The 24,528-nt window shown below is 35.0% G+C and overlaps 1 protein-coding gene across 4 annotated transcripts in view; it reads right to left on the bottom strand.

The window, feature by feature from the left end:
* Positions 1 to 8,991: 8,991 nt before the first annotated feature.
* The window catches only part of LOC121375941 (high affinity cAMP-specific 3',5'-cyclic phosphodiesterase 7A-like), a 162,315-nt gene continuing 146,778 nt past the window's right edge, over positions 8,992 to 24,528 (bottom strand). For all 4 annotated transcript variants that reach the window (XM_041503665.1, XM_041503667.1, XM_041503668.1 and 1 more), the window contains 10 exons: positions 24,307 to 24,370; positions 23,336 to 23,431; positions 22,355 to 22,455; positions 21,307 to 21,438; positions 15,227 to 15,318; positions 14,434 to 14,515; positions 13,542 to 13,607; positions 12,653 to 12,749; positions 12,084 to 12,164; positions 8,992 to 11,221 (listed from right to left, as the gene is read on the bottom strand). In XM_041503665.1, the coding sequence (XP_041359599.1) occupies positions 10,155 to 11,221; positions 12,084 to 12,164; positions 12,653 to 12,749; positions 13,542 to 13,607; positions 14,434 to 14,515; positions 15,227 to 15,318; positions 21,307 to 21,438; positions 22,355 to 22,455; positions 23,336 to 23,431; positions 24,307 to 24,370 (1,878 nt within the window). In that variant the 3' untranslated portion in view covers positions 8,992 to 10,154. The remainder of the gene's footprint in view (positions 11,222 to 12,083; positions 12,165 to 12,652; positions 12,750 to 13,541; positions 13,608 to 14,433; positions 14,516 to 15,226; positions 15,319 to 21,306; positions 21,439 to 22,354; positions 22,456 to 23,335; positions 23,432 to 24,306; positions 24,371 to 24,528) is intronic.

Genomic DNA, 24,528 nt, shown 5'->3' with positions numbered 1-24,528 from the left:
TTTTGTTTTTAATTATTGAAATATTGAATTTGTGTGTATGGTGTGAATCTACCATTAAAGATCGAATGAAGTGTAATATTATATACATACCAGCAATATTATATATATACCAGCATCAGCTGTTGGGCAGTCCAGAAGTATTTGCTGTTTGGCATCTGAATGAGCAGACAAGCTGTTTCCATTGTAATGTTTGTTTTGTTTAACGATGAATTAATCATTAGACAGTTCAGAGGAAACCAACATTTTTCCATTAGTGCTTTCCCAGACAGGACAGCACATACCATGGCCTTTGATATAAAAGCGTTGGGACAGTAAAACTGTCAGATTCAATTGTACAACCCAAGCACCTTCGTTGAGTGCTCCACTGACAGCTTAATCTTGCCCCTTCATGTCTAAAGTTCATATAGCTGTAGTTTAAAAATGTGAGGAGGCAATGCTCAAGTTTTCCTGCTCCACTGCTCTCTCCCATCCAGTATTCCAGGACTGGTATGTCAGAGTATAATATTGCACTCAGTCATTCTGTTCACTTGGCAGTTATGCAACTTTAAATTCTTGTAAACTGCCAATCAGTTATGTTTACAACTTAAAACATCAGGACAAACTTTGTTTGCTTTGCACGTGTAATTCTTGTAACCAAGCAATTGGTTACCTAAATGGAAAGCAGCTGCATGTGAACAGAGTTCTGTTTACCCGAGATTGTGAAATGGTGCCTTTTGGGCTGGTGCTTATAAAATTTTTAGTCTTGACTCGAGACCAATAGTCTAAGACACTGTCATGAATGACAGTGCCATACAAATTGTATGCGTGTGACATTAGAGATCAAGTTTTATAAACATGGGGCCCTGGTACTTCACAGGTATGTACTGTTCTATCTCAGAAAGTGCATAGGAAAGATCCCTTGCTGCTTTATCAATCTATATGGCAGCAGCCAGTTTCTTCTTTCTCCAAATGTCGCAGTAGCCACAAATTTTTTCTGCCATGTTTTGGAAGTACTGCATTCTTTGCTTAATAATTTTAATTAATATCAGTAATGTATGGCTATAAACAAGAATTCTGCCTTCCATAAGAAAAATGTTCGTGCACTGACGAACATCCATAGGTGCACCATAAACCAAGTTTCACTGACCTAGGACTTACGTGAGAAATTGAACTATATGCGAAACTTTAACATTAAACTTTAATGCAAAAGTTTATGCCATCTCTGCAGCCACTGGAAAAGTAATACCTTTTAATTTTATAAAGACAAGACAAAAATGGTATTGATCCATGGATAATTTTCACACGTTTATAAATGGTAGGGTCTCCACGGGTACTTGGGCACGGGTCGAGTCCAGCAAAGACCATTCACAGGACTAGAGTACGCGTACACGGTAGAATACAATGATCAATGTAGGACAATAATTTCAGCCATAGATAATTAATGATATACGGTATGAGTCCAATATTTGGGACTGGTGGAGGTTATTCAGTAAAGATATATTGTAAATTGTAAGACCATTAAAAACAACAAACAACTGATAAATATTAAATGGGGTTTCTTTAATCTATGTAAGTTGTACATAATTTGAAAAATAAATTGAAACCTAATCCATACTTTAGTATGGACTGTATGAAAAGTTGTATAAATTCAGTTAAGATATGACAAAAATTAGAACTGCAAGTAAAAACATAAAACAGAATATAAATAGATCTCTACTTTTCAAGGGACATAAATAAAGCATCTTGTTATAAGGAAGGGAAATAATGTTAAACTGACTTGTAAAGCCATAATTGTAGGATAAACACAAACCATCTCATACTAACTGATATGTTATTGTGTACACATACATACACACACATGCTTGAACACACTCACACATGCATCAACATGCAAGTACACACACAAAACTCCCAATCACTAATTCAAATTCAATCCTTTAGTTATGGTGCAAGCAATATGAAGCTAGTTTGAAAGAAGAAAGCAATGGTTTAGTTATGGTGCATGTTATGTAATAATGTGATCTTTAAAACAATTTTTAAATGATTATGGAATACGGTCTCTTTTTTACCCCCTACCTGTTATAGATGGAAGACTTTTACTTAGTAATTAAAATAAATTAGTTTAAGTGCATGTTTTCTTCTTCAAATATTCTAGAATAAATTAGACTAATCCCTGATATTTGAAAACAGCCTGTCCTCTCGGATTTCAGCATGGTATCGAGTAAGAAATGTTAATAATATATTGGGATGATGATTTATTTAATATACACCTGGAAATTAATTAAGCACCACAGGAATTGTATAGCAGCCAAAACAAAGAAAGAAATGTTTTATTTAACGACACACTCAAAACATTTTATTTACAGTTATATGGCGTCAGACAGTTAAAAACCACACAGATATTGAGAAAGCAAACCCGCTGTCGCCACTTCATGGGCTACTGTTTTCGATTAGCAGAAAGGGATCTTTCATATGCACTTTCATATGCACCACCTAACAGACAGGGTAGTACATACCACAGCCTTTGATATACCAGTCGTGGTGAATTGGCTGGAACGAAAAATAGCAATGGGCATACCAACGGGGATAGATCCCACACCGACCGTGCATCGAGCAAGCACTGTACCACTGAGCTACGTCTCGCCCTGCAGCCAAAACAGTTCCTAGAAGTAGTTGTCTGAGGCAACAAGGTTTAAACCAGATATTGAGAGTTTTATATATTCTCCATCTACTGGGTATTTATTGGGATGGTCAGAGACAATTAATTTCAATGTTTGGAAGAAGGAGGAAATGTTTTATTTAACAACGCACTTAACACATTAGTTGCAGTTATATGGCATTAGACATATATTGAGAGAGGAAACCCGCTGTTGCCATTTTATGGGTTACTCTTTTCGATTAGCAGCAAGGGATCTTTTATATACACCATCCCAGACAGGGTAGTACATACTACGGCCTTTGATATACCAGTCGTGGTGCACTGGTTGAAACGAGAAATAGTCCAATGGGCCCACTGATGGGGATCGATCCCAGACCGACCGCGCATCAAGCGGGCAGGGTACCACTGGGCTACGTCCCGCCCCTTCAATGTTTGGATTCCATGAAATGGTTAAAACTAGGCGGTACTTAATTGTAAACTAACTGCGAGTGTGTTCTTTATTGTGATTGGTTAATTACATTCTTTTTACAGGATCAAATGAAAATAACACCTGGAAAGCTAATGACGTCATTGGAACAGGTGAAGTTGACGATTCAAGGGCCTACAGTTAGAGTGTAGCCAGGTATTTCTTTAAAGAAATATCAAATATACAGTTAGTTCCACAGAAAAATGATTCAGTTCACAATGGACATAATCATATGGAGTTTTTAGATTTGCAGGTGTAATTATCTATTTGATGTGCCCAAATGTTTCATTTTTAACCTCAGGCTATGGTTATTTCCTAATTGATTTCCGGGTGCACATGTGTATTTATTAACCAAACAGTTAAAAACTAACGGAGCTATAAAAATTCTACAATGATGTGTTCCTCAAATATTTCACTAATGACTGAATTTAGCATTTACAAGGACATTTGTTTTCGCTAGGAAAATAATTATTCAATGCACAAAATATTTGAAACAAATTGTTTCTTTAAAAACTATTAAACATGAATCATTATAGCTTTATACATTTCAAACTCGGTTACTATAGTAACTGCATTTATCTGGAAATTGAACACAAGATCAACAAGGTTTTAGTTTTCATTAATAATGATATGTACGAAATATGCAATGGAGTAAGGAATAAACACTACTTGTTACATTTCATGTTAATACTACTAAATCAAAACTAGAAAATGCCCGTTACTAGTCTGTATCCCTTCACCTACCAAACCAAAACTTGATACAATATAACATTATTTATTATCTTTATACAAAAACTAATGGTATCACTAGCAAGGAGGGGAGGGATGAATTGGTGCCCAAAAGCTATAATCTGGGTTCCATTGAATCCACTTAAAACAAAATCAAGAAAATAATATTGAGGAGGGGAAGGGAGGGGGGGGGGGGGAATGAAATTTATATTAATTTTTTTTATATTTTCAATATTTTTTTAACAACCAAGTAAGTTTTTTATTATTATTATTATTTATTTTTGATAGCTATTTTAAAATCACAGAATAGCTGAATGGCTTTAAAAATATTATAGACAGAAAAAAAAGAAGCCTTTTGGAGAAAAACAACAACTTTTGAATGTAAAATAATTTTCAGTATTAGGTGTATGTTGCACAATGATGGAAATTCCACAACCCAATGTCAAAAATGATCTTTAATAATATTTTAGCATATGTTTGAAATTTATCAATATGCAGTGTGATACATGAGCACCTTGATGCATCAAAACATAGTGAGACAGATTTCAACCAGAAAACAGGATTTAAAAATAAATCTCTTCTTATACTCATTGGTTTATTTTTACACACAAACACTGGCTCAGACTGAAGTATACAGTTCACTTCATGACTAGCTAATGTATAGTCTGTGTGCATCAAAAGGGAACCACTGAATTGGCATATAACAATACACTAAATAATGCTAAAACTCAAATAAAAATATATGAATTTTTAAACTCATACCAACTTTTTTCTCTTTTTTTTAGAAAACAAATTCTATGTAAATAAAAACATTTTTAACAAATTACCCTCAAATTATATAGATTAAATCTCCTTTTTAATACAGGGTTGGAAATAAAACCTCTGATTAGACTATTAAGGGACTAATAAATGTATATACGCTTGTATTATTCTCTGGTGATAATTTGTTGGACTATTTAGAAGGTCAGCTGCCCATGCCAATATATTCCTTTAAAACCATTAGGTTTGCTCTGGCCTGACTGTCATACTGCAGTTTGATTGGTTGGCCATCTTAATATACAGAACTCCATTGATTATGTCCCACTCAAGTTTCAGTTGTTATCAGTATCGCATCTGTGAGGTTGCTGTAAAACACACAATAACACAAAACCGGCCTCGGTGGCGCAGTGGTTAAGCCATCAGACTACAGGCTGGTAGGTACAGGGTTTGCAGCCCAGTACTTGCTCCAACCCCATGCGAGTTCTTAAGGGCTCAGTGGGTAGATGTAAGGCCACTACACCCTCTTCTCTCTCACTAACCACTAACCAACTAACCCATTGTCCTGGACAGACAGCTCAGATAGCTGAAGTGTGTGCCCAGAACAGCGTGCTTGAACCTTAACTGGATATAAGAACAAAATAAGTTGAAATGAAAATAACACAAACCCTTGGACACAAGTTTCAGGTTATTTATTTTACCAGAATACATCTAGTTAATAAAAAATGTTTTTAATAAAAATAAAATAAAATAAATCAATCGGTCAATCAATTAAACACATTATATTTTCTCCTCGTACTAATCTGACTTGTGTGTTTTCAATGGAGTTCAGTGTATTATCTTGAAAAATTAGTACAAAACTAGCAAGTGGGAATTTTGGTTACATCAACCAATAATTTGAAGGTGCACACAAGCAATTCAATGCTGAATTTTATAAGCTGATTATTTTTAAAATGACCTGCTAACTAAAAGGGTAGTGTAATTTGTAAAAAATTGTAGTGTTCGATAGACTTGTATTGCAATAATATTTAAATGTTAATAAAGTTAGCTGCACACTAGCATTAATTTTTTGCAAACACAAGCTAACCCATTAGTGGGTTGCAGAAACAGAAAATATATCATTAGTCTGCAGGACTAGAATGACCCCATCTTTACCAGATTGATCCAGAATTTCTACTAGTCCACCAGCCTACAGCATGATTATGTAATTACGTAATGTCATACAACACAACCTTAAGATGGATGATTCAGTGAAACCAAAGCAATACTTTCTCCCTTGACAGACACTTTTGAGTTTTTAAAATGTTTTAGGGTTAAAAGTAGTGCAGTTACACAACATACACATGTATACTGCAAAAAAACAAAACAAAATCATTATTATACAGATTCATTGATTCTGTACTGGACAGCAAAAAAAAGAAGAAGTTTGCTCATCAGACTGCAGGTTATATTTTTTAACTCATCTGTCAGAACTTTGACCTGCATTTGGTGAGCACCCCTTCATTTTACAAGCCAATACATCTTAGGAAAACTTAATCGTATCTACCCAATGACAATGTGTAGCATGAACTTATTAGCAGAACAAAATTACGGTTGAAAAGTTAGTATTCGTTCTTTTCTTTTACAATATATGTGCTAGTAGTTCACTCTGTGGGATGAAGTAAGCTGTTTTTGAAAGGTTAGTATAAAAATGAACATTTTCAGATGATCATAACACATTTCGCCAGGTGATCAATAATCACAACCATAAAGAGAAGTTTACATTTTAATAGTTAAAAATGTACAGTTATAATTAATATAGTACACATTCACTTTTGTTAAACAGCAAATGAAGTCTTAAAATTGCAATATAGAGTACAGGGTATATTTGTATTATTTATAACCATGTAGTAGAAACCATCTACATTAATATTCTACATTAATAGTCTTGCCATCAGAAGTGCTTCTTCTATATTCTTTGGCAGTATTCATTAATATAAGTCACATAAAAAATATATTGTTCTCCATTTTAATATTTTGCAGTTGGGCAATGCTGTACTGTGTTATTGATAGTGATAGGGAGCATAAAATGTTAGCAAATTTAGCAAGGTCATATAAGATGCTAATATTTCATGACACTAAATTTAAAGAGACGTACAACAGACTGTTCCGAAAATGTTTGTGTGACTGTTTTATCAATGATTAACTGAACATGCACACAACAATGGTTACATGCTATTGATTAAGCCAAAAGGATATAGCAAACAACAATAGTTAGTTAACATGCACGTTACTACAATTTCCTACTAAATTTAAGTTGTCTGTATAAGCTGAATAATGTCAAAATTGGTCAAAAATATTATTTCAGCTGATCCTACAACTTAAGCTTATTATTTTATAAATATTTTTTAGTTTTTCATATGACGACCTCACTAAAGTTTTATGTCGCTAATATATCACTTATTTGTATTTTGCTAAACTTTAAGAATGCTAATATTTTATGATTTACAGTAGGCCTACACAAGGATAATAAAACCAGTTGTGTTTGTATTTTACATCAGTAAATCATGTTACAGCATGGTGCGATGAGATTTCATCCTTAAGAAGCCAATGTGTGCAACTCGTTTAGGAGGCTGTTTAACACAAGTGTGACTGGGTTCTAAATTTGAAGGTTACACAACGTATGTTGTAACATCAAGCACCCACTTCTCACAATGTACCCACTCACAATGTACCCACTCACAATGTACCCACTCACAATGTACCCTCTCACAATGTACCCTCTCACAATGTACCCACTCACAACAAATCAAAAAGGAAAGAGTAACCCCCTCCCACCTGCTAACTTGCACCACTTGTTTTAATTAACTTTGATGAATATGTGCTATCTGGCCAAGATAAAAAACAACAACAACATAATTTAGCAAAGTGTGAAAAATATCTTACACTGATATGAATGTAATGTGATGTGACTTAAAGCAATGCCATATGATACTAGTTCTTCATACGAGAATAGTCACAAGAATAGCCTATTGTGATAAGATAATATTCCGATTTTAATGGTTGTTTTGCAATCGGCTATTCTTGCATGAGGCACTAGTATGATGTGGCATCGCCTTTAACAAAAATGTCATCAATGTCATTCTAATGTTAGGATCAGACTACCAACTGCCAGTACAAAGCTGGCCAACTTTCTGCTCACGACTTCTACAACTGTCCAGTTGCTAGTCTGAGTATTCTTACAACTTGATTCTCATTGTATAACTCATATTAGTTGTTAATCTGAGCACATTCATCGTAAGTCAGGTGTTGGGGAAATTACAATGCAACCGTCAAGTTGGCCAACTTTGTCATGACAGTTGACAGTCTGAGACTAGCATAACAGTAAACTTGCATCCTGATACTTTAACGTACCGGTAACAAAAATATTTGGGATAAAAATGTTTAAAATATTTGTCACTGGCCAGAAAATTAGTTGTGATGGTGAGTATAATATTTTAATAATTAACGAAAATATTTGGAAAACATAGTCCGATAGTAGTCACAAAACAATCAGACATTTGTTTTCATGTTATCGAATATATTTAAGATTTTTTTCAATTAGCATCTTTGCCTCTTTTCACATTTATACCATTGCTAGCATTTATGTTTCTGGCAAAACACAAAAAATATATAATTTTGGTTTTTATAATTCTGGTTTTTGTAATGGACTTTTTTTTTAACAAGTCTGCTTTTCACATAAATTGCACTAGATACTCTGGTATCATGGCTTCTTTGAATCATACAATATGGATTTCAAGACGATTATCACAAACAAACAAGTAAAACAGAAATAATATTTGGCTAATTTGATATGGATGGTTTGGGGTGGATGTGACTGATAGAATGGAACAAATAAATAGTGAATGCATAAAAAACCTGAGTTCAAATATACTGCATCGTTCAAGAATCCAGGTCACACGACAACTGTCTAGGGCATAATAAAAGTAAATATCTTCCTTTTCATATAATTTGTTTTCTAAAAATTAAATGATTAAAGACATTTTTTGAAGCCTTAACAAAAATATTTCAAAGAATTGCAACATTAAAACAGACAATTCTTGTGTAACTAGTTTGATCTGCAGACACACACAAAAATTGTAATAGGGACTAACTGGTTTCAAAACTTGTTAAATGTTTTTCGAACGAAAACAGTATGTACCAACTGATATGTTTCAACATCAAATTGGAAGGAAGGAAATGTTTTATTTAACGACGCACTCAACACATTTTATTTATGGATATATGGCGTCGGACATATGGTTAAGGACCACATAGATATTGAGAGAGGAAACCCGCTGTCGCCACTTCATGGGCTACTCTTTTCGATTAGCAGCAAGGGATCTTTTATATGCACCATCCCATAGACAGGATAGCACATACCACGGCCTTTGGTGTACCAGTCATGGTGCACTGGCTGGAGCGAAAAATAGTGCAATGGGCCCATTGATGGGGATCGATCCCAAACTGACAGCGCATCAAGCGGGTGCTTTACCACAGGGCTACACCTCACCCAGGCCCAAATGGGAGTCACAGGTGCATGATATTCTTTTATCTTACACTATAGTTTACTAGTGACAATTTCAATCTAGCGACGTTTATCCTATAACATACCCATAGTATCCATGTCATTTAATAGTTTGGTTTATCAAGCTGTTTTAATATAGCTGTTGCTGTCAATGGGTCATTTGTTTATAAAACAAGACCTGTACACCTAAACATAAAATTGTAATAAAATTTAGTTAAATTATAAAACTTTAAACTACATTTGTGCCATTCGCGATGGAAGTCATATTCCATCAAAGGCAACTTTGGAAATGTGAATTACTAAATATTTAATTAAAATATTATTTTATAACTGTTATAGGATAAACAGACTTTTCTACTCATGTTTTTACTAGGTAAAATATCAATTTCGTATAGTTAATCAGTATTCGTCTTGGCAGAGCCTCGGCAAATATTGATGAACATGGTCATTATTCTAGTTTTATTACAGCAAACTGTATTTGACTGTATACCATACATGATGTTGATATATCCCCAAACAAAAATATGGATTAAATATTAAAACTTTTGCACTCAGATCTATTATTCATAAACATCAGTCATTTACAAGCAACGTGAATGGTATTGTACAAGGTGAGTATTCAGTCTTAATTTTTGCTGAATATTTTTGGCATTTATTTATTTATTAACATTGTTTATTCACCTACTACTATTGCTAATTCATTAATTTACTTGCTTATATCCAATTAAGGTTCAAGCACATGCCTCAGCTACCTGGGCTGTCACTAATGCCACTACAGAATTTCAAGCACCTGTGAGCAAGGTTATCCAGCTTTGGTAAAAAAAAAAAATATATATATATATAATCCAGTAGATATTTGATCTATCCTTCAATTTTCATTACAAATTAATGTGTGTATGACGAGTCAATTATAGCTGCTTAAAAAATGTATTTTTAAATGTTATGCTCTAATTCTATTGTCTTGTTAGTTTTCTCACTATATGCCCTAATTCCATTGTTTTGTGACCTTGACCTAAACATTAATGAGGTCGTCCAGGCCCAGGGTCGCGCTGGGGTTCTGAAAGACACACGGGTTTGTCCCCTGGGCTGTTGCATTCTAACGTGTCCCCTTTCGACGAGCCAGGCTTCATTTGAGCAAGTGCAGTTTTCATCCCTGGAATTCCATTGTTGATGATTTTTGACTTAGGTGTGATCGTGGGCCAGCTCGACGCCAGGCCGACGTTGGGAAGCTGTCTGTCATTGTCGCATCCCTGTCTCTGCTGCAGCAGCTGTCTGAAGTCGTCCTCCAGGTGGAGCTGCAGTGGATGGAATGTGAGGTCCGACACTGAATTGACGTTTCGTTGTGAGGAGTACTTTGTGATGCTACCCCTCTGCAGCACCAGAGTCTGGTTCTTCAAAGAATCGAAGTTCAAGTGATCCATACCACTCGCACATCGGCTGGCCTCCATGCTGGGGCTCAGGTTCGACAGTTTGGGACGAGCTACCAATGTGTCCATCGACAGACTTCGAGAGTCGCGGGACCTTTCGGAAGCATGTCGGTCACCTGAGGTAGTTCGATAAATGGCCGTCGTCGGCAGGCTCTGACGTCGCATGTACGGAATTTTGGGGACGCTGTCGTGCCTGATTCCCAAGTAAAAGTTGAGATCGCGGCGAAACAAGGAAGGTGGAACACTGTGCCGCCGGCTGCCACCACACACAGGAATAGTTTCCGAGTCTTCCGACACGGGCGACAGGCTCCGCCCACTTTCACTCTGCTGCTCCTCGGTGTAGATGAAATTTAGGTTAACGTCATTTTCAACTACATCGTCCGCTTCACTTTTGCCTTCCGACAGAGACGATTCACCATCATCATCGTCGTCGTTGTTGCCTTCGTGGCTCTCCTCTTCCAGGGGTGGGTTATCTCCCTCGAACTTGGAAGAAAAGCTGTCCGATTCAGTCACGTGGTTCTGCACACTTTCTTCTTCAATGATCTTTTTCCAGTTATTCTTGTTTTTTTCGACATTGTCCAGCATTTTACGACTTAGTTCAGTCGGGTTAAAACGCTGCCATTCCAAGAAGAGTGGATTCACAACGAATTCCATAAACCCTGAAAACAAATATTTAAAATTGTTAATTACAACTTCCATGCACCCGGAAAACAAATATTTGAAAAAACAATCTGAATACAAATTTCAAAATTGATGTAATTTGCTTAATTTGTCAAACCTTCTTCAAATTTTTTTAATTTCACCTACCCACCCTCCCAATAAATATGCAAATTACGACTATTTAAAAACAAAAACAAAAAAAACAAGTAAGCTCTAAGTATTCTGTTGAAATATATTTTTCGGTCATCCTGCTCAAACTTTGCCATAATCCAGGCAGGATCTAGCTTATTTGGTAGAGCACTTCTCTGAGGTGCTCCCCCCCCCCCCCCCCCCTCCCAACCCTCCGGTGGATCCATTCTCTGATTGGGTTTTCCCCCATCCCAATCAGAGATGCTTAGGTCATGGGTTCGAACCCCTTAGGTGGACCCATTCTCTTAATGGGGTTTTTCCAATCCCTACTAGTGCCCCACAACTGGTATATCAAAAGTCGTTGTATGTACTGTCCTAAAGGTGCATATAAAGGAAATGTTTTATTTAACGACGCACTCAACACATTTTATTTATGGTGTTGGATATATGGTTAAGGACCACACAGATATTCATGGGCTACTCTTTTCTATTAGCAGCAAGGCACCATCCCACAGACAGGATAGCACATACCACGGCCTTTGATATATCAGTCGTGGTGCACGGGCTGGAACGAGAAATAGCCCAATGGGCCCACAGACGGGGATCGATCCTAGACCGACTGCGCAGCAAGCGAGCGCTGTACCACTGGGCTACATCCCGTCTCTGAAAGGTGTATATAAACGATACCTTGATGCTAATCGAAAACAATTCTAATATGTTTAAATATAATACCTGCTTGAATTTTTGCCACTGTGGTGGACTGTTTATCACAAACTGGAGTTACTGGTATGTCTATTGCCCATTCAGTATCTCCTGGAATAAAAGATTTGTCCATTTTAACCCAAGAAATAAAATTGGTGTTAATTAAAAACATGTATCTGGAATCTATTGTTAACAGTTATATCATAAATATAATTTTATTCAAATCTCCGATTATTCAAATATGACACCAAAATTATGTTTTCACTTTCAGTCCACAAATTTTACTGATATACCAAATTAAAAAAAAAAAAAATGCATATCTCTGACAACTGCTTAACAATAAAATATTAACTTGTTACTTGCCTATACATATGTTAAAAAATCTAATATTTCTTCAACTAAAATAAATGTATTATATCTAACGAAATTAACTCATGCAGTTAAAATACCTGACTGTATGTTAATCTACTCATGAACTATTCTGAAAATAAATCAGCTGATTTTTCACATGCCTAAAACAATTTTGATTAATATTATCACAGTAGAAAAATGTACATGGACCTAATTAATATCCGAGTTAATAGTTAGTCATGACAAACCCTGGTTGAAGAATTCCTCACAGACTTTTTCACTCCACACCTTGCTGATTTTCCACGTTCGACACGGGTTACAGATGTCTGCACACTTGAGAGCTATCTGAATTAAAAACATTTATCATCATACACCAGATATAAAGATAATAAACATTCAGCTTGCCATTCACAAGTGTTTCAACAAATATGAAACAAGACTGGTTTTTGTGCTGAAAGTTAAACAAATGTGATGTGATAGAAGACGATGGTATCAGTCTAAATTGTTTGCCATCACTTGCTCTCCTGAACATGCCTATGAATTGCAGTTAATTTGGTGAATATATTTCATATGGAATTTGCTTCAAAACAAACTCAATGATCACATATCAGATTCTTATTTTTGTTTTATAATTTTTTAGGTTTTTTTTTTTGCACTACGTTTTGTCTGATTTAATCTATGTGATTAATATGCTAATGTCAAAAACTGTTCTTTTAATTTTTAATCTCTAATGGACCTATACAATTACTGGTTTTATTCGACTGTCTCATTTTTCCAGTGTTAATTTTAGCTATTGTTGTAAATGCTTTATTTCCATTTCATTAAAAATCCATTACCAGATATTTATGTTAGTCAAAATTGCTTATTAACCACCTTTTGCTGCTTTATTTTTCATCTTTTATGAACATTCTATGTTTTTAATCAAGCTAACATTGAACTGTTTTCAGTAACTTTAAAAATAATTATTTTTAAAGTTACACATATTCTAGGAAGGTTAATTATAAATTACAATATGGATGGCCGAGATCTTGCCAACATGTTTTTAGTAAACTCCAATAGAATGTTTAATAAATGCACATTATTTAGTTAAACAAGAACACCAAAAAGATCTACGTGTAGATTAGTTGTATACAATACCTGTAATATAAAATGCCTATGTTCTGCATTTGTTGAAGGGTCAAAATCTGCATCACTGAGAAGGTGCTGAAATTAGAATAATTAGCAATAATTATTCAAATAATTAATTATAATTATTCTTGTGAATTTATTTTATGTACATGCATCTTTTAAGTAGATTACATTTGAACTGTTTTATACATGCTAGAGCCTCCATGAGTCCAAAATATTGGGACTTGAGTACTTGAGGGTCAAACTCGACCCGGACCCGAGTGCCCAACACTTACACAAGATGATAATAAGACAAAGGAATATAAAGTAAAATAGCATTATAAATCTTAATTCCAGCACTGAACATGAATGCCAAATCATGTCATTGTATTGCATTTAGAAACTGGTTGATATGTTCAGTATTGTGACGGACAGACGGATGGATGGCCAGATTAAAAAGAGAAACTAGCAAATAATCATATAATTGTGTAACTTGTATCACTGATTAGTCTTGCTAGACTCGACCCGTACTGAAGTACTCAAGTACTCATGGAGACCCTAATACATGCATACATATGAACTTGTATGTAATACTAATTTATTTCTTATTAATATTAGAAGAAAAAAAGTTGTAGCTTTTAAATCTTTAACAAGAATTTACTTTCAAAATTTTTAGAAACCTTAAAAACATTTTTGTGTAATTTTTAACAACATTGATGACTAAAATCTGACTCAAAGTTAAGTATGCATTTCAGTGTCAAAATAATTTATTTTAAAAAGGTTTTAGGTGGTTTAAAAATTAACCTTTAAGTAACACTAGATATCTCTAACCCAACCCAGACTTTAATTACACAGATTTTAATATGGATGATAATAATTTCCATGCAAGTCATTTACTAAAAAACAATCTACTCTAATTTACCTTAAAGCGATGCATGAACTCTTGTTGTCGGATAATATCTGTGGCCAGGATTAACGATTTGAGCTGGTGCTCCATGGTTTTCCTGGAATGTACAAACAAATAAATCTACATCAACATTTCACAATAGTCGAAAGATTGAGAAAAAAAAGACATGGCTCTAATCAAGAATTATAATTTGGAAAGCAATTTAACAGCACCTCAGCACATGGTTTGTATTATGGCTATTTGGAGTTTAACAGTTATTTTAACATTTGGTCCACAGAAAAGTTAAAGTTTGTTTTATTTAACGACACCACTAGAGCACATTGATTTATTAATCATCTGCTATTGGATGTTAAACATTTTTTGACATTATGGATTTAGAGAGGAAACCTGCCACATTTTTCCATTAGTGGCAAGGGATTTTTTTATATGAACCATCCCACAGGCAGGATGACTTTTGATATACCAGTTGTGGTGCACTGGCTGAAACAAGAAACATTTGGCTGAAAGAAAGAACTCTTCAATTGTTTTAACATACAAGTTTAGGAAGGAAATGTTTTATTTAACGATGCACTCAACACATTTCATATATGGTTATATGGTGTCAGACAGATATTGCGAAAGGAAACCCACTGTCGCCACTTCATGGACTACTCTTTTCGATTAGCAGCAAGGGATCTTTTATATGCACCATCCCACAGACAGGATCATAAAAGTTTAGATGCACAACAATCTGTAACTTTGTTGCCAAAAAAAAAGTGATGACTGGTTTCCTTGATTCATCAGTATTGTTTAACATGTGTCAACGTACCAGTCTGGTTTGGACAGATGATCTAGGACTTGTGTTTCATGTAGCACTCCCACCAGAGATCTCCAGTGATGGTTTTCTAATACTGACATATTCTGAAATAGATAAACATATATCAGTATCACATGAACAATTAAATCTGTGAAATATTAACAAAATGTATTTCACAGCAAATAAAGCTGACCTACTTTTTAAATAGTGTAAAATAATTTCAGCTATTACAGGTTTCTTTTATGCTTACATGTACATGTAACTTGATTAAAATTTTAAAAAATTTAAAGTTAAAAGTTTATTCATTTTTGTTAATGACATCACTAAAGCATACTGATTTATTAATCATCAGCTATTGGATGTGAAGCATTTGATAATTCTTAAGCTGTATCCTAACCGGATGAGAGCGATTATTTTAGAAATCACTGATTTCAATCGGCGTATCCTAACCGGATGCATGAGACACAACATATTTATCCATCGTGCCGTACATGTGCGGTTAGGATACTGCGATTGAAATCAATGATTTCTAAAATAATCGCTCACATCCGGTTAGGATACAGCTTTAGAGGAGCCCACTACAATTGTCTATTAGCAGCAAGGGATCTTTTATATGCACTTTGCCACAGACATGGTCATTCTGGAAACTTTGTGTTAGCTTAAAATACATTTGATACAAAACAGGAATTGTAAAAACCTTGGGAACTGAGTATGCAGCTTTATTTGTAATGACTTTCTGATAATATGCAAATAGAATCTGTATTTGCATACTATCATGCAAATCTGCAGAAATGATGTTCCATTTTCTGTGAAATACACATTCATTATTTCAATGTTAAAGGGACTGAACCAACAAGCTAGGAATATATCAGTGGTTTCCGATAAATATACTGTCTGTTGGTGAAAATGATGTCATTCAACAACTCCTTGACCTCAAGGTACTCTGGAGTTTTCAAGATTACAGATGTGAGATAAAGATTTCAGACTATGTATTTAAGTGACAGAACCTAGTTTTTAAACACACTGGCATATTTGAGACGTTTTTGATTAAATCAAGACATTGTTTAGATTAACCATTTTTCTACATTTGAAATGTTGCTAGTCAACCTGGTGTTTCTAATACCACGAAATGTATTTTTCATAATTCTGAAAACACACGTACCTATAAGACAGTTACGGAAACAAACTCCAGTTTATTATAAGGCTATTTCCCTGTTTCAGTGTCACATACTCCTGACAGTTTTACTCTATGGTATTAGAATAACCAAACTCAGTGTTAATTTTTGAGGGTCAAAGCTAGGGTCAGCACCTTTAAGGCCCTAAACACACTGAAGCTGGGCCTGCTGGGTACGGGTCTGACAAGTATGGTACCAGATGATAAAACAAGAGTACCCGTGAGGTACATGATACGCCATCCCATGTTGTTCCTACATGTGAAGTTTGATGATCCTGTATGCATCTGTATGTGAGATGGCGGGACATAGCCCAGTGGTGCTCGATGCGCAGTCAGTCTGGGATCATTCCCTGTCAGTGGGCCCATTGGGTCATTTCTCGTTCCAGCCAGTGCACTATGACTGGTATATCAAAGGCCATGGTATGTACTACCCTGTCTGTGGGATGGTGCATATAAAAGATCCCTTGCTGCTAATCGAAAAGAGTAGCCCATGAAGTGGTGACAGCAGGTTTCCTCTCTCATTATCTGTGTGGTCCTTAATCATATGTTTGACACCATTTAACCGTAATTAAAATGTGTTGAGTGCATCGTTAAATAAAACATTTCTTTCTTTCTTGCATCTGTATGTAAGATATGGACAGATGGATGAACAACCCATCATAGATGGGCGTATAATAATACGACTCATAGACGGGCGTATAAAACTCACTGAACTGAATATGAAAAAAATACACTGCATCTGTGCTGGTGCAAACTACATACATGTATGTGTTAATATTTTTACACTGCCAGCTGCACAACATTTTCAACCTTTTTCATCTGTCTTAATAAACGAAGGGAGAGGTATATATTAATGTGGAATTTTTCATAATTATTGTTGGTTTTTATAGATGAAAATCATTCTAAAGATATTAATGCAGTCAATATATTTGTAACAGTTAAAGAGACCCTGACATCAAAATATACCAGACCTAGTGTTTTGGGCCCAATAGACAAATAATGTAATGTGACATGGTTAGACTTGACTGCACACATTAAAGGTTTCGGTGGTGCAGTGGTTAAGCCATACTGGACTTAGGGGAGGGTAAAGCACTCGCTTGATCCGCGGTTGGTTTGGGATTGATTCCTATCTGTGGGCCCATTGGGCTATTTCTTGTCACAGCCAGTGCACCATGACTGGCATATCAAAGGCTGTGGTATGTGTTATCCTGACTGTGGGATGGTGCATATAAAAGATCCCTTGCTACTAATGGAAAAATGTAACTGGTTTCCTCTCTATGACTGTGTCAAAATGACCATATGTTTGACATCCAATAGCCGATGATTAATAAATCAATGTGCTCTAGTGATGCTGTTAAACAAAACAAACTTTATTATTTACTGGTAGGTACTAGGTTCGCATCCCGGTACCGGTTCCTTACCAGACCAAGTTGTTACGGGCTCAGTGGATAGAAAGAAGGAGGAAATGTTTTATTTAATGACGTACTCAACCCATTTTATTTACGGTTATATGGTGTCAGACATATGGTTTAGGACAACACAGATATTGAGAGAGGAAACCCACTGTCGCCACTATATGGGCTACTCTTTTCGATTAGCAGCAAGTGAGTTTTTATATGCATCATCCCACAGACAGAGTAGTACATACCACTGCCTTTGATATACCAGTTGTGGTGCACTGGCTGGAACGAGAAATATCAATGTATAGGTGTACGACCACAACTCAGACTTCTCTATCACTAACCACTAACAACTAACAACTAACCCACTGTTCTGGACAGACAGCCCAGATAGCTGAGCTGTGTGTCCAGGAATGCATGCTTGTAAGTATAAATGAAAATGAATGAATGGCAGACCTGTCAACCCGCCCGGATTCCGTGGGAGTCTCCCGGTATTTGATCAAATCTCCTTTCCCCTGTGCGGGAGACAATTTCGCCTGTTCAATGACATTTTTGTAAGCATAAAAAAAAATCCATCCTCTTTTGTCAAAATAACATAAGGGAAGTAACTCTGCCTTTTTTTCTCATTCGGAAAATGTCGACTACTTTCGGTTTCTGAGAATGTAACAGACCGAACTGTCCCGACTGTTTAACCTTTGCCGATGTAAGAATTGTGGGATAGCCTATTTATATTGTTAAAAAAGCACATGGAGTTTATAAAATGACGTGTTATTATAATGTTTGTTGTCATCGAAATGGCTACGAAGCGTGTTGCCGCTAATTCAACAGGCTGTGTATTGACATTCAGTGTTGCCATATAAAAAAAAAAAACTATCCAATTTAGTTCTAATAACACCTCTGAATTGTAAAATGTCTTCCCACTGGATTACATAATGCAACTATGACGAATCTGAACTGCCAGATTCACGAGTTGACAGCGATACACACGATGCATGTTAAAATCACATGTCACAGCAAGACAACGAAAAGAGCAATTAGCTGTATAAACATACTTGTGTCAGTTTGTGTGTTTGTATGTTTGTGCAGTAAAATGTTGGTTATAAGGGTACACTTCAAGAAATTATTTTTGTACAATTAAAAAATGTTGTGTTTGACATTGACATAAAGTTACTCACGGAAATGACTATAATTCCGGTATATTTCACACGATGTCCATAATGAGGTTTTACTTATGATTAATGAAAATACAATGTTTATTGCATCATTATAATGATTTTAAATAAGTACCACGCCACCGTTCCTCATTATAGTAAAAACTGAATATTAATTTATAAGATTTATATAAATTTGTCTTTGAAACTTAGGTACACTAACCACAAATGATAATGTAACGCAACCTGTAAGGCTGTAACAGTGTAAGTGTAATACCGTAAATGTACTAATTAATTTTTTAATTTCTTGTTCATGTTCTTAACATTTTTGCATAAAATATTGGGGTTTTTTAAAATATGTATTAAATCATAATAATATTTAAACTTAAAAAAAATTAAAATAAAATTTATTAATAATTTTTTTTTTTTTTTTTTTTTTTTTTTTTTTTTTAAATGCCAATATCTAAGGTTAACAAGTATATATGACATTATATAGTATTCATATAACTTATTATAATAATTTTTTTTTTAAATCTTGCGATTTTGGGTTAAATTGTATGAATTTAAAAAATCTCCTGCTTTTTGACAAAATCTCCTGCTTTTTCAACACGCACCTCCTGCTTTCTCTTGACTAAAGGTTGACAGGTCTGTGAATGCACACATTTTGAAATTTTGAAGTTTGGATATTACAATTATACATATGCATCTATTGATTATTTATATTCTTTTATATGGTACATGTAGTTTACATTTTTAAGGTGCTTTTTTCATTACCTTTGAAAATAACTCTTACTCCACTATCCAAAATACCAGTGTTCAGGGCAAATTATAATTTTTCCTGAACACTGGTAGCTGCTATGGCGACCAATTCATCTAGTTATCAAACAAGTGCCTAAGGCACAAGAAAAGGATCTTTTCTCTAATGTGATATGCATTTTTGCTTTGAAGGAAACAAATTAAACTAATATGACTTGACAGTGGCTTCACATGATAGGATAGAAAATTAGTTCTGCTATTTAAGTTTAATACTGGATATTGATCAGTCAGCCTACCAGAGCAGAAGCAACTGGTGCAAGATAAAGCAGAAACCGGATTATTTTCTGTGCTAAGATTTCAAAATTTGATTTCATTTTCATCTTCTCGCCAAATTGTTGCAGTTAAACCTATTTATCAAGGCCAAACCAAGGATTGCATTAACAACATGGCCTTGATGAAAATTTATATTAGATTCATGATTTGATTTAATTTTTATTTTCTCATTAGACTCACGAAAGTTAAAACGAATCTACAAAGGTCACACAATAAATACATTTTGTCAATGGTCTCAAAGAATAGGTAGTCTTTATATTCAGACCATGGTATTTAAAAAAAAAAAAAGGATTACTATTATTAGGAAAAAATACAGTCAAACAAAACTGGTATTCACAGCTCCCTCCATTATACAAGCACAAGTCTTAAGAATGCACCTTACTGGAAGTAGGTGGCTGTTAAGAATATGTTTCACTGCACAGGCGTTCGCAAGTAGAAGGAACAAAAATATTAAGTGGGAAAATTTACAGCAAATATCTAAAATATCTATGTAATGTTGCACCTGATTGGCCAACTAAAGAGAAGATATTTGTATTATTGCACATGATTGGCCAACTAAGTTGAGAAGATGTGCAATGCTATGCAGTGTCAGGATTGGTTTGCTAACTTCTGTTTGTTTATACTTATTTCTGTGCTTATATCCAATTAAGGTTCAAGCACACTACCCTAGGCACACACCTCAGTGGTAAGTTTTTAGTGGTTAGTGAGAGATGGCAGTGTAGTACCCATTGAGCCATTAAACTCGCTCTGGGTGGGAGCCGGTACCAGGATGCGAACCCAGTACCATTTAAGGAGAGCTATTTTATCACTCCCAGTCATTCTTCAGAGAATAGTTCAAAGAAAGTTAATTTTTAACTCCCCTTAGTAACTTAATTAAAAAACCTCAAAACAGTACTACAATTAAATATCAATACTATATATTGTAATATTATGAATGGCTCCTCATAATGCAAGTTACAAGAACCATTACCCCCCTCAATTGTTTTCACAGTGAGGTTTGTGAATGGTCAACTAATTTGTTGAGATATGCAATCTGGTATATAACTGGTCAATCAGCTTGTGGTGGTTTGAAATGTTGTACACAATTGGTACATGATTGGTTAATTAACTTGGGGAGATTTGAACTGTTGTCCTTGATTGGTTGACTAACTTTACTTGTGAAGATTTATAAGACTGTACATTACTGGTTTCCTGAATTGTGGAGATTGGTAAAGCTGCACGTGATTGGCTAACTAGCTTGTGGAAATTTGTAATGCTGTACGTGATTGGCCAACTAACTTGATAGAGCGTTGCTAAGTGGTTGGCAGTGGCGATGAGGAATGCATTGTTGACTCCAGGGTGATCCAAATCATGAGACATTGATGCCAGGAACGCAACCAGTACTTCGAATGGCAACATAGATTTCTTCAGCTGTTAAAAATAAGCAGAACAGAATGAGCTGCAAGTTTCTGGTAGATCTGAAAATGAAATCACACCAAAAAAAGTTAACTTAAAAAGCTGCTTTGTTGTAGACCATTAGTACCAGGTCAGTCAGAAGTAAAGTTGTAAAATCATTATTTAATAATATAGCGAAAAAAAGATGAATAATTAAGGGGGAAATCATGCATTAAAAGAGGAGTTAAAAGCAATTTTATACACGTTATCAAGTTAAAGAAACTTTTTTTTAAGGCTGGCCTCTCTTTCACTAATTATGATTTGCTAATGATGTAAAGAAAAGAAAGGAATGTTTGTTTAACAACATCACAGAATTGTAAAATGTAATTTCAAGTGAAAGAAGAAGCCTGCTGCCACAAAACAGGATGTCATATACCATGGTATTTAATTTACATGTCTTTGAGCACTGGCTGGAATAGCAAACTTCTAAACAGAAAGAAGAGAGAAAGAAGAGAGAAAGAAAACAAGAAAGCAAGCAATCAAGAAAGAAAAAGAAAGAACATTTTTTATGGTCATAATGGCATGAGATATACAGTTAAGAATCACTGATGAAACCCACTGCAGTAAGGGATCTTTCATATGTACCATCTTACAGACAGGATAGTATATAAATGATCCTTTGTTACACCATTTGTAGAGCACTGGCTGGAACAATAAAAAGGCCTAATGGGTCCACCGATGGGGATCGATCTTAGAACAATCATGCATCAGGCGAGTGTTTTAACACTGGACTACATTCCACCCCTAACCCAAAAGACCTGTATTACCATCTTACTTGTGGAATCTCAACATAGTCAAACATGAAATTGTTGAAACAATAGTCAATACAACAGCAGGTTTACTTTTTTAAATCTTGGAAACAACGATTCTTTTTATGAAATAAGTGGTGTACCTTCTTCTCTTGTAGATAGCAGTGCATAGCCTGAGTGACATCAGCAGCATGAACCGAATTGTGGTAGGGGTTGTTTTGATGGTAACCATCTTCAATCAGAGCTGAAAAACACAGGTGAGAAATGTTACCTGGAAACTAAATTTAAACAATTAATTGTTGTTTAAGAGACTGAAAAACAATCATTTAAAATTTTAATTGACGAGGTCTGGTGCTTATAAAACTTTTATAGTCTATGCTCAAGACTAACAGATTCCAAGAAATGTTTTATTTAACAACGCACTCAACACATTTTATTTAAGGTTATATGGCATCAGACATATGGTTAAGAACCACACAGATATTGAGAGAGGAAACCTGCTGTCGCCACTTCATGGGCTACTCTTTTGTATTAGCAGCAAGGGATCTTTTATATGCACCATCCCAGGGTAGTACATACCACAGCCTTTGATATACCAGTCGGTTTGCACTGGCTGGAACGAGAAATAGTCCAATGGGCCCACCCACAGTTATCAATCCCACACTGACCGTGCATCGAGCGAGCACCTTACCACTGGGCTACATCCCACACCCCGTTTGTATGGAAGGTTATCATTGATGTCATTAAGCAAAATAATAACAGGTGAAAATGAAATTATAGCCAGCTAAATTGTTACGATATGTGACATAATCGGGTTAATACCAAAACCAAAGAATGATACAATATCATTGGGTTATCTCAAATATTAACACTATACACAATTTTTAACTCATCTTAGCAATATGGTAATATATTAACTGGCTCCCCATAATTAAGTTAGGGGAGCAATTAATCACTCCCTCAAATCTTTTTCATCTGGAGATCTGCTGAAAACCGAGGAAAGACATACTGCAGTCTAAAGTAGTCTAAAACAAAACAAATGTTAAATTGAACAAACTGAATCGCACCAAAAATAAGTATTTTTATAATTGGAGAGAAATTTTAAAGAAGGTGTAAAATCTTACTAAAGCATTTCATAAGTTTTAAGGTGTCTAGATGGAAGCGCCGTATGAGATCATATTCCTGGAATAGATGCAAGGCCACATGGAAGAGCGGTCTACCTGTCAAATACAAGAAATCAAATGAAAACAATTAATAATAGTAAAACAGCTACTTTTAGGCCTCTCAAAATTGCGAGAACGTTCATTTTGTTCGCAGGCTGCCCGCGCAAATCTAATTTTGTGTAACATATTTTTTGTATGTACATGCAAAATTTTGAGCACCATTTACATGGATATAACGGGTTATGTAAGAAGGAAATAGGTTACACTGATTTATTTCTGCGTAACCGATAAATGGCCTGACAGTTACACATTTCATTTTTGATTTTTATCCGTTACTGACAAATGATGCATCAGTTAAAGGGACAGACCCTAGTTTTTAAACTACAGCATATTTTTCACTATTAGAGCCGTTTATGATCACCGAAATCAAACATGACTTATATTTTATTGTTTAGTTTATCCACTTCTGTACAATCAAAGTGTTTCTGGTCATCCTGGTGTTTCTAATACAACAAAATGCATTTTTCATATTTTTAATAATGCATGTGCATCTAAGAAGTAATGACTATGGAGTCGCGTTTTAGTCTATATTTAAGGTATTTCAATGTCACAGACTCTTGTTTCACTCTGTTGTATCCAAATTTGTTAAAGGTTTGTAAATTAACCAAACTTAGTATCCATTTTTGCGGCTTGAAATTAGGGTTTACGTGAAAAATATGCCTTAGTGTTTAAAACTAGGGTCTGTCCCTTTAAATCCAACGTCTGATTTCTCTTTGAAAGCAGCCATTTTCTTTTATTTAAGCATACTAATAAAACTGCTAAACTTTTTATTTGTCTTTGTGAATAACCATTTTGATTTAAAAACCAAAAGGTGTCCATACAATGAAATCACCCTGGCTCACCCCTGCCAAAAAATTGAAACCAAAGCTTACCACTTGTGAGTGTATTAAGTGTAAATATATTGAAGTCCCAGTTTCCAAGCTGTGACAGCAAGCACTGCAAGAAAAAGAAAAAATACATTCATCAAATTTGTATGGATTAGAATACTGTAAAATACTAACTGATCCATTAATTTACCACAGTTTACAAACATTCTGCAGAGCTCAAATTTAATGGAATTTGATAATTTTTGAAACAAGGTCTTCAGAGGAAAC

This window comes from Gigantopelta aegis, chromosome 6, assembly GCF_016097555.1.
Source record: "Gigantopelta aegis isolate Gae_Host chromosome 6, Gae_host_genome, whole genome shotgun sequence".
NCBI lineage: Eukaryota > Metazoa > Mollusca > Gastropoda > Neomphalida > Peltospiridae > Gigantopelta > Gigantopelta aegis.
This window is presented reverse-complemented; position numbering and strand designations above follow the sequence as displayed.